Below are 11087 nucleotides of genomic sequence, written 5' to 3'. Positions count from 1 at the left end.
TTTTCCTGTTTCTTGTTTTCTTTCGTTGTCGAGGGGTGGGAGTAATCGAGGGACTGCTTCCGGGTTGCTGGGTGACCTTGAACCTTCGGGAGAAAGATGGCGAGTCTCTGGCGGCTGGGTGTCCTGTGTGGTGCGCAAGGAGGCCGAGGTGAGGGGTCCTGGCAGCCGGAGGTTCTTAGTACAGTCTCCAGCCAGGGAAGGGAGTGCGGTGAGGATTTGCCTCCAGGCGACGAGGCCTCTTGAGCAGGGAATCTCTCCATTCCGTTTGCCCATCTGGTTTCTGTCGAAACCATGGCGGTAATCACTGTTGCCTACGCGCCCAGACGTTCTCCCGAGCGCGTTATCACTCCCGCTCAGGGCTGACGTGGGGATGGATAATCTGAAAGAGAGCTCCTGGAAGTTACGGTCCTGCTGAAGCTATTCATAAGAGTTCTGTTTTTTCTCCCCATACAATGTCCGTAGAATGCACCCACCCTGCATTGGAAAAGTGTGTTAGGCTGTAAGTCCCAATGCCTGGTCTTGCCCATTTACCCGGAGTTGGCATAGGGGTCGGGAGATCAACTTGATAATCATTCACCTGGGCATTTGTATTCAACCAGACACTGTAGTAGGATTGGGATACAGATGTGAATAAAACATAGTTCCCGCCCTCGCAGAGTTTTCATTTTTATACGGAAAACACACGTAAGCATAACTTAACATAAAGCACAAACTGTTGTACTGTACATAAATTACTATGGTAGTCCAGAGGAAGAACATATTTAGCTGTATGTTTTGGAAAGGTTACCCTCTCTTGGTTCCTGAAGGAAGTGTGTCCTATTTGAGTCTTGAGGATAAGGAAGGCCACAGGACGAAGGACATTACAGTTGGAACTACTGGAATGAGCTAAAGTAATGATGAAGGTGTAGGAATGTGAAGTAGGAGAGTATATAAACTAGATATTAGTGCATGAAACTGAAGGTGAGGAATGAGAGATGAATCTGGAAATCAAATCATGGAAGAACTTGTCTTGATAAGGAGTGTGCATTTACCTGCTCTGAAGGGGACCATTGAAAGATTTGACATAGAGTTGCAGTTTAAATCGATCGCTTGAGTAACACTGTGGTAGATGGCCATCATAGGAGATGGGACCGGCTAGGACACACGTCAGGGAGATGAGATAGGACACTGTTGGAGTAGTACAAACAAAGAGCAGATTATCTCAAGAAATGTTAAGGAGATACATCAGTATGATTTGGTGATGGACAATTTAGGGAGGGAAATTTTACATGACTTGCAGATTTTTGGTTTAGGTTAAAGAGTGGCTGGGATGTTATTAAATAAAGTGGCGAACAAGCAAATGGAAGCAAATGGTTGAGAAAGTGAGTTGAAGGATGAATGTAATTTTTGGCATGGTGAGTTTGAGGATCATGTAGGATATCTCAGGGGAGAGACCCAGGAGGCACTGACACTTCAGAAACTCTGGAGAGATAGCAGGGTTGCAGATACAGAATTGGGTGTCATCAGCTTATGGGTAGAATAAGCTGAGTGGACAGAACGGCCAAGGGTGGTCTTAAGACATGAGGAGAGCAATGGGCAGATGATAGGAAGTTGGGAAAACATTAAGAGTGAATGTAGGAGGAGTTTGATATAGGATGTCAGACAATCAAAGGGAGGACTAGAAGAGAGTTCATCAGAACAGAAGAGAGGAAAGGTCCAATAGGGTGGAGATTAAAGGGTGTTTGTTGGATGTGATCACATGGAGACCATTGGCAACTTAAAGCAGTTTTAGTAGGGATGACAATAAGTTTCAGAGTTGAAGAATGATAGGGAAGTGAATAAGTGGAGGTGATTTAGCCAACACTTTAAAGAAGCATAATTGGAAGAGCCAAATTATGGGAAGAGCTCAAATGTCCATCAACTGATGAATGGATAAAGAAGCAGTGGCATATATATATACAATGAAATACTACTTGGCAATGAAAAAGAATGAAATTTTGCCATTTGCAACAGTGTGGATGGAACTGGAGGGTATTATGCTAAGTGAAATAAGTCAGTCAGAGAAAGACATATATGTTTTCACTCATATATGGAACTTGAGAAACTTAACAGAGGACCATGGGGGAAGGGAAGGAAAAAAATAGTTACAAACTGAGATACAGTACAGAGAACAAACCGAGGGTTGATGGGGGAGGGGAAAATGTGGGATGGGCATTGAGGAGGGCACTTGTTGGGATGAGCACTGGGTGTTGGATGTAAGCAATGAATCATGAGAATCTACCCTCGAAACCAAGAGTGCGCTGTATACTCTGTATATTATCTAACTTGACAATAAATTATATTTAAAAAAAAATAAAGAAGCATAGTTGGAAATGGCCAGTAGGAAGGAAGGAGAGGTGAAAGACACAGGAGAGAAATTACCTCTTATTGAGTAATTATGACATTCTGGGAATTATGCTAAGCACCTTTCATATATTAATTTTCAGTGGAGTATTATGAAGTAAGTGCTACTATTTTCATTTTACAGATAAGGACATTTAGACTTAGAGAGGCTGTTTAACTTAATTGCTCATCACCTCACAGTTAGTAAGTGGTGGCATTGCATGAACTAGGTCTAGTTTTTAACCAAGAGACAGGATCAAAAAGGGGACAGAACGGGATAGGTTCAAGAGTACAAGTGTAGGGGTGCCTGAGTGGCTCAGTCGGTTAAGCGTCCAACTTAGGCTCAGGTCATGATCTCGTTAGTGAGTTCAGCCCCACATTGAGCTCTTTGCTGAGGGCACAGACCCTGCTTGGGATTCTCTGTCCCCCCTCCTCTCTGCCTCTCTCTCTCTCTTAAAATAAATAAAACATTTTAAAAAATTAGAAAGGAGTACAAGTGGAGAAACTGATCTTGAAAAGGAAGATGGTAATAGATGTACTTCCTAAATTAGACTGAATTCCTTGAGGACAAAGACTGTCTTGTCTCTTGCTCCAATGAAGAGCATGCTTTTACCTGCAGTAAACGTTTGTTGGATGAACAGATGAATAAATGGAAAGAGAAAGGAACTATAATTTACTATTTATTTATTTATTTATTTAAAGTTTATTTTGAGAGAGTGCGCATGCGAGCAGGTGAGGGGGGGTGGAGAGAGAGAGAGAGAGAGAGAGAGAGAGTGCAAGCAAGCAGGCTCCACACTGCTAGAACAGAGCCCCATATGGGGCTTGAACCCATGAATCGTGAGATCATGACCTGAGTCAAAATCAAGAGTCAGACCCTCAACCAACTGAGCCACACAGGTGCCCTATAATTTACTTTATAAAATTGGTAAGAGTGAAGCCCTTTTACATAAGTGGTTCATTGATTTTTCAATCTTTCAATGGCTACTTAGTCTGACTTCATAGTAATCCAGGGAAATATATACTGTCCTCATTTTATAAATGAGTTGTTATCCCCTGTTTGGAGTAAATAGCTTGCTTATGGTCATTTAGAAAGTCTGTTATTCCTGTTAAAGGAGAAATGTTTATGACCTCCCTTATATCTCTTTCCTCAGCTCTGTTTCACCGAATTCCAGTAGTCAGACCTGCTTATGTCTCAGCATTTCTCCAGGACCAACCTACCCCAGGACAGTGTAGAACACAGCACATTCACCTGTCACCCAACCACCATGGTACGTTTTTTTTTTTTTTCTTTCATTGCTGCTGCTTTTTGGGCTCTTTTCATCTTTGTCTTGGGTAATTTTCATGCCTTTGGCAGGACTTGCTATCTGTGGAGTGGAATTCTTATGTCCAACTCTGTCAGATGAAGACCTGTTTAGCCTGCACCTTGGGGCAGACAATGCCACAATGGTTGAAGGATGCCATTTACACTGAAAGAGAACCCTTCTGGTCTAAGTCTATGAAAATTTCAATTTTTTTAAAGGAAATAGTTTTGTAGGAAGAGTCTATAAAATATAGTCACTCTTATTTAGCTGATAGAGAGGAACCATATACAAGTAATTTAGAATAGTAGACAATTTAAAAAGTCATACATATTTATAGCTGTTAACTGAATTATTTTTATTTAGGTTGATACTAAAATCACATGGCATTTTTGGGGTGAATATTATGGAAAACCTGTAAGTGAATAGTAAGTCAACTATTATTTCTAGTTTTAGAGTCTGGAAAGATCTGTATTTTATAGAGATAAAGATTCCTCTTGATTCTTAAGTCAATAACTTATGTACAGTTGCATCTGAATTATGAGAAATTAGGCAAGTATAGTTTTTCTGCTTTTTAGAGTTATTTTGTCTTGGAAAATTCTTTGTTTAGTTCAGTTAAATTTAGCAGAGTGGTTTTAATTTAAAGTGCATGGGACTGAAAGCAAGCCCTTGAAGTTTTAAACATGGTTTTTAATGTATGCGTCCATGTGCATTTTTCTGGGGAATATCTCTGTCCTTTTATTAGATTCCCAAAGAGATCTGTAACCAAAAAAGAGGCTCCCGAAGAAATGTTTAAAGCCCATTTTGTTTTTCACTTATTTAAAAGAAGTTTTCATGTTCATGTTCATACCTGTTTTGGACTATTTATAAGTAATGGGACAGAAGAAGGACCATAATCCTAAAAGTTCACATCAGAACTTTTTGAATTGGCTGGTTTGGTTTTTTTGGGGGGAGGATTTTTAGTATTACCTTCAAATTCTAAAAATTAGAATGTGTAAATAAAAGAGTAATGTTTGAAAGGAATTCCTCTGCTGGTATTAACTTACATTCGTAAAGTATCTGTCCATTACACTAAAGCCCAAGGTTGGTGGTTCTGCAAAGGTAGTTCATCCATCTTCTGGCCTGTCAGCAAATCGGATCAGTCTTCTAATGCATTTAAATAGACACTGTGACACCTCGAGCTAAAGAGCGTCAAAGAAGGGAGATAGCATCTTTCTCATTTACCTTCTTTATCTTACTCTCTTTATGCTCAGTTAAGTCTCATATGCATACTATTTGCCATTCTGTCAGCTGGGTTATTTTGTGGCAAATACTGAATGTGAGATATGTGTGTTTTCCCCTTTCAACTCTTACAAATCTGGTCCCTCCTTTTTATAGCTGGTTCCAAGGCTTCATCTCTCCACTGGACTGGTGAGAGGGTGGTCAGTGTTTTGCTCCTGGGCCTAATTCCAGCTGCTTATTTGAATCCCAGCTCTGCGATGGACTACTCCTTGGCTGCAGCCCTCACGCTCCATAGTCACTGGCAAGTACAGCAGACCCTTCAGTGTTACGTTGCTAAGTTTATTTGCTGTGAGCTTGTCCGTTACTGCAGATGAGGGAGAAGTTGATTGAGATAATCAGACCTGTAGACAACTTTAAAACCTATAAAGTATTTGTATGCCCAGATTTGTGTATCTGCCTGCCTATTTGATGTCTTCTCTTCCATGTCTAATAGGCATTTTGAATATAGCATGTTATAAAACTGAGTTCGTGGACTCCCCAGATCTCTTCCTCTAGCACTCTTGCCGATCTGAATTAATGGCATTTGCACTCTTCTAATTGTTCATGCCTGAAACCTGGTCATCATCTTTGGTTTCAGTAGTGGTCACCTAACTGGTCCTCCTTCTGTCTATTCCCAACACAGCAGTCTCAGTGATCCTTTTAAAATATTAAGTCAGATGAAGACATTCTCCTTCTCAAAACACTTTGCAGTCTTAACCTTCCTCAGACCAAAAGTCAGAATTCTCATGATGGTCTACCGACCCAGTGTAGTCTGGCTCTCTTTCTTCCTGAATTTCCAGCTACTCTCTCTGTCATTCACACCGGCTTTCATGATAATTCTTGGACACTCCAGGGACACTCCAGGCCTCAAGGCTCTACTTTGCTTCTGCCTGACACGCTCTTTCTCTAGTTACATGGCTTATTCCTCATTTCCTTCACATCTGAACTGTCACCTTCTCAATGAAGCCTTCTCTAACCACTTATTCACAATTACAGTGTCCTTCCCAGTATGTCTTATCCCTCTCCCCTGTTTTATTTTTCTCAGTAGTGCTTATTACCTTCTACTATACTGTATCATCTATTTATCGTTTTGTGTATTCCTTGTTTCCCCTCATTAGAATGAAAGCACTGATACAGAAAATTACAAGAATCACATCCATGGCAAAAAAAAAAAGAATCACATCCATGGCTTAATGAATTATTGCAAGGGTAATGCTGCCCAGGTCAAGAAATTGAACGTTGCCACCTACTCCAGAAGCTTCTTCCTTGTGTTCTACCTCAGTCATAACTGTTCAGCATCCTCCCAACCAGGAACCATTATCCTGGTTTTTATAGTAATCACTCCCTTACATTTTAGTGTGGTTTTATCACTCAGTTGTGCGTCCTTAGACACTGTAGTTAAGTGTTGCCCATTTTAAAAAAAGAAAACAGACTTTTGGCTGTTTTTGTTTGTTGTTCTATATATTTAATGCCTAGAGCAGTCCCTGACACGCAGTAAGTAAATATTTATTGAATGAGTGAATTCCCAGCTTCTATTTATTTTATCCAGTGTAGTTTGTTAGACTTTCTAAGTTAATGAACCCTCTGAAAAGTTTGTAAATAACAGTTGGGATCTTTGAGTTCATTTTATGTTGTTTTATAAGGACAACATGATATTGTGGGCAGGGGAAGCATTTTTGGGTTGTTAGAACTGAAAGGACTTGGGAATATCTTAACCAACCCTGTTATTTTACAGATGTGGACACTAAACCCCGGGGAAGGTTAAGTGATCTATCAGAATGATTTTGTAGATTAGTGTTACAAGGGATTTTGCTTACCTAATTTTCTAGGGATGGTCAGGGGAATTACCCTTTAATCTACAGACCTTTCAAAATACAGGATTCCATTGCATATGAAATATTAGATCACAAGTACAGGAATATTTCTCTAATATGTGGTTCTTGGCAGGAGATCCATCTAAATCAACGAAAAGTCAGATTAAGAATTCTAACATAATATATTTATATATATTTTTTATTCTATTCTCCAGTTACCTTACTAATTCTTCCTTCTCTCTCTCTCTCTCTCTCTCTCTCTCTCTCACACACACACACACACACATACACACAGGATGACTTAAAAGAATGTCTATAATTGTGCATTAATTCCTCAGCATCCGTTCTCTTTTAATCCACATTAATTGGGCTTTTATCCTAACTACATGACTGAAGTCATTCTTACCAATATCCCCCAAAACCTTCATTTTTCCAAATCCAGCTGTCTGTTCTCGGTCTTCCTCTTACTTGAACTCTCAGCACTGTTCAACTTAATTGGCCATCCCCTCCTTAAATAATTTTTCTTGGCTCTGTAGACCCTGTGCCCACCATTTTCCTCCACCTCACTAGCTGCACCTTCTCAGTCTCTGATGCCAGCTTCTCCCCTTGTCTGACCTGTGAACGAGAAAGCCCTGAATCCTGGGCTCAGTTTTCCTTTCTTAATTTCTCTAATTTCCTGAGGCGAGCTCAGATCTGACCTCTTCTTGATCTGCAGTCCTGTGATTCCACTTGTCTAACCAGTGGAGTCCATTTGAATGTGTAATAGTCACCTCAAATTTAACATTGCCAAAGCCACTCTTGTCCACCCCAAATCTCTCTTGATTTTCCCTTTAAGCTGCCTCCTTTCCTGTTCTTCCCTAACTCAATTAAATCATAGTTGCTCAAGCCAAAAATCCTAGGAGTTATTGCAGATACTTCTTTTTGTCTTATCCCACATCCAGTCCATCGGATCTTTCTGTTTGTTCCCTCTTTAAAACATAGCCTGTGTGAATTGTCACTTCACACCATCTCCCCCGTCACCAGCCTAGGTTGAGCCAACAATCTTGCCGAGGCTACTTTATTTGCCTCCTAACTGGTTTTCTGTTTCTGTTCTTGCCCTCTCTTCTGCTGCCTGCACTCTCCATTCACCATGCTGCAGCCAAGGTGGTCTTTTTTAAAAGAAAAATTACATCTCTTTATAGGAGATATACAAATGGCTCATAAGCAACATGAAAAAACGCTCAACACCATTTTTTATTAGAGAAATGCAAATCACAACCACAATGAGCTGCCACTTCATACTTAATAGGATGGCTGTAATCAAAAAGATGGGCGATGACAAGTGTTTCAAGGATGTGGAGAAGTTGGGAGTCCTCCTATGTCTGCTGGGAATTTAAGAAGTTGGAGCCGCTTTGGAAAACAGTTTGGCAGTTCTAACAAAAAGTTAGAGTCACCAGATAACTCATCGATTCCACTTTTATGTGTACATCCCTCAAAATTGAAAACATATCCTCACACAAAAACTTGAATAGTAATATTCATACAGTGTAATTTACAATAGCCAAAAAGCAAAAACAATCCAAGTACGTGCCACAATGTTGATGAACCTTGAAAATGTGAAGTGAAAGAAACTTGACACAAAAGGCCACATGTTGTATGATTTCATTTATATAAAATGTACATAATAGGCAAGTCTGTAGAAATAGAAAACAAGTTAGTTGTTGAATAATGAGCTCATGGATGCAGGGTTTCTTTTTGGGGTGATGAGAATTAAATAGTGATGATGTTGCACAACTTTGTGAATACACTACAAACCAGTGAAGTGTACACAAAAAAGGGTTAATTTTATGGGGCGTGCCTGGCTGGGGCAGTGGGTAGAGCCTGGTACCTGATGTCAGGGTCGTGAGTTCAAGCTCCACATTGGGCATAGTGCTTGCTCACTTTAAAAAGTGTTAATTTTATGGTATGTGAATTATATCTCACTAAAGCTGTTATTAAAAAAGTAAAATTAGGGGCATCTGGGTGGCTCAGTCGGTTGAGCGTCCGACTTCGGCTCAGGTCGTGATCTCGCGGTCTGTGAGTTCGAGCCCCGCGTCAGGCTCTGTGCTGACAGCGCAGAGCCTGGAGCCTGTTTCAGATTCTGTGTCTCCCTCTCTCTCTCTGACCCTCCCCCATTCATGCTCTGTCATGTCTCTGTCTCAAAATAAATAAACGTTAAAAAAATAAAATAAAAAATAAATTAAAAAAAAGTAAAATTAGGTCGCTCCTTACTTAGGTTACTCCCTACTTAAAAACACGTCTGTGGTGTCCCATTACATTTCATATGAAATTCAGACTTTTTTTTTTTTTAAGATTTTTATTTTTAAGTAATCCCTGTACCCTATGTGAGGGTCGAACTCACAACCCCGAGATCAAGAGTCATGTGCTCCATGGACTGAGCCAGCCAGTCATCCCTGAAATAATAAACTTTTATTATGACCTTCAGGGCCCTAATGTGATCTGCCTTTCCGTTATGATCTGGTCCTCCAGTCACACTAATCTTTTTACTATTCCTCAAAGATGCCAAGGTCATTGTCACTTCTGTTTGGAACGTTCTTCTCATTCAGGTCATCCTTTCTAAAATATTTTCTCATAGCACATACATATTTATTTTCTCCTTCACTAGAATGTGTTCCATAAAGGCAAGGATGCTGTCTTATTTGCTGTTCTTTCAACATCTATAACAGGTTTTGGCACATAATATCTGCTTCATAAATTTTTTTTAATTAATGAAAAATTCTATAGAGCATTTGTTTTAAAGTTTATTTGTTTGTTTGTTTATTTATTTATTTATTTATTTATTTATTTATTATTAATCTCTACACCCAGTGTGGGACTTGAACTGTGATCAAAGAGTCACACGCTTCTCCGACTGACCTAGGCTGGTGCCCCTGGAGCATTTGTTTTAATTAAACAAACAAATAACAACCAAGATTTTGTATATAGAGTGGCAGTTAACTACTGTCTTTGATAGAAGTAACTCTGGAAAATTGAATCTGAAGAATAGAGATGTCTTTATTATATTACTGGGAAATTCTTGATTCCTTCATTTTGGTTTATGATTCTTTGACCTTGAGTTGTACTTTGAACCTGATAATTATTGTTTTGCAGTCAATTTAGCTGTTTGGCTTTCTTTTGTACTGTTATTTTTTTCTTTAGGGGCCTTGGACAAGTGGTTACTGACTACGTTCATGGAGATGCTTTGCAGAAAACCGCCAAGGCAGGAGTTTTGGCCCTGTCAGCTTTAACCTTTGCTGGGCTGTGTTATTTCAACTATCATGATGTGGGCATCTGCAAAGCTGTTGCCATGCTGTGGAAGCTCTGACCTTTTTGACTTAATACCACGAGAATTGATTGTACACCTCTTTGCCTCTGCTCTGTCATGCCATTGAACTCACAATAAGGAGGAAATAACAGATAAGTCCATTGGTGAGACAAACCTCTTCTCCTAATCGCCTGGTTATTTTTAGAATTTAGTCTTTGAGGAAAAGGTTTGAGAGAAATTGTATCCAAGTAATTTGGGGACTGAGTTCCTTGTTCTGGTGAGTTTATGGGGTTGTCTCCCAGCTTCTCACAAGACTCAGCATAACTAAACATTGCACATGAGCTTTTGCCTGTTAGCTTTTCAAATTCTTAAAGGGAATTCAGCTTTATTACTATCAATACCTGATCAAACGTCTATGTTTGTCCTGGGAATGATGGTGAAAGGGAAAGACTGTTCATTCACAAGTAAAGACTTTGCAGAAAATTAGTCAGTGTTTAATTTTTGAAAACTTCCCTCTCTGTTATACCAGTTATTAATGGTTACATGTCCTAGGGAAATTTTAAAGTTAGGAAATCCTGCTCTTTGACATTACTCATTTCTAAAGCTTGGGAGGAGGAGCCTGGAGAGCTTCTGAGTGTAGAAAAATTCCATGTAGGGAAGAGGTACCCTTATAGATGTATCAAAATATTACAGATTCTGAACTGAGACTTAATCCTCAAATGTGTTTATTTTACTTGTCCTAATGTTCTACAAATATAAAACTGTAAGTAATAAATTGTTATTTTCCCACTGTAGGAATCTCTAATGTGAAAATGTATTCTATGAAATAAAGTTTTTTTAAAAATAAAATGCTATATAATAAAAATGTATTGTAGTCTTTTATGTATTAACTGTCCATAGTTTTATTCAGTAGTACTTGGTGTCTTTTGCATATATAGCACCAAAATAGGACTATTTAAGTTTCCTTCTAGGGCTTAGCAGTGACGTAAATTACAAAGTACTGTGATACAAAAAAGACTCATATGTAAGAGACAGAAATACATTGAGTATGAGTGGTTTGGTATAAGAGGA

The 11087-nt window shown here is 39.3% G+C and overlaps 1 protein-coding gene across 2 annotated transcripts; it reads left to right on the top strand.

Annotated features, from left to right (window-relative positions):
* Positions 1-25: 25 nt before the first annotated feature.
* SDHD (succinate dehydrogenase complex subunit D) lies at positions 26-10881 on the top strand. 2 transcript variants are annotated; one of them, XM_019469187.2, is made up of 4 exons: positions 26-148; positions 3513-3629; positions 5037-5181; positions 9911-10881. In XM_019469187.2, exons 1-4 carry the CDS (start codon positions 97-99, stop codon positions 10074-10076), a joined length of 480 nt encoding a protein of 159 aa, XP_019324732.2. In that variant the 5' UTR covers positions 26-96; the 3' UTR covers positions 10077-10881. The 2 variants fall into 2 exon arrangements, with proteins under 2 accessions (XP_019324732.2, XP_053756487.1); XM_053900512.1 differs by lacking the exon at positions 5037-5181.
* The last annotated feature ends 206 nt before the right edge of the window (positions 10882-11087 follow it).

This window comes from Panthera pardus, unplaced genomic scaffold (assembly GCF_024362965.1).
Source record: "Panthera pardus isolate Hobbes unplaced genomic scaffold, ASM2436296v1 HiC_scaffold_12, whole genome shotgun sequence".
Classification (NCBI taxonomy): domain Eukaryota; kingdom Metazoa; phylum Chordata; class Mammalia; order Carnivora; family Felidae; genus Panthera; species Panthera pardus.
Note: the sequence above shows the minus strand (reverse complement) of the source record. Positions and strands in the feature narration are given on the sequence as shown.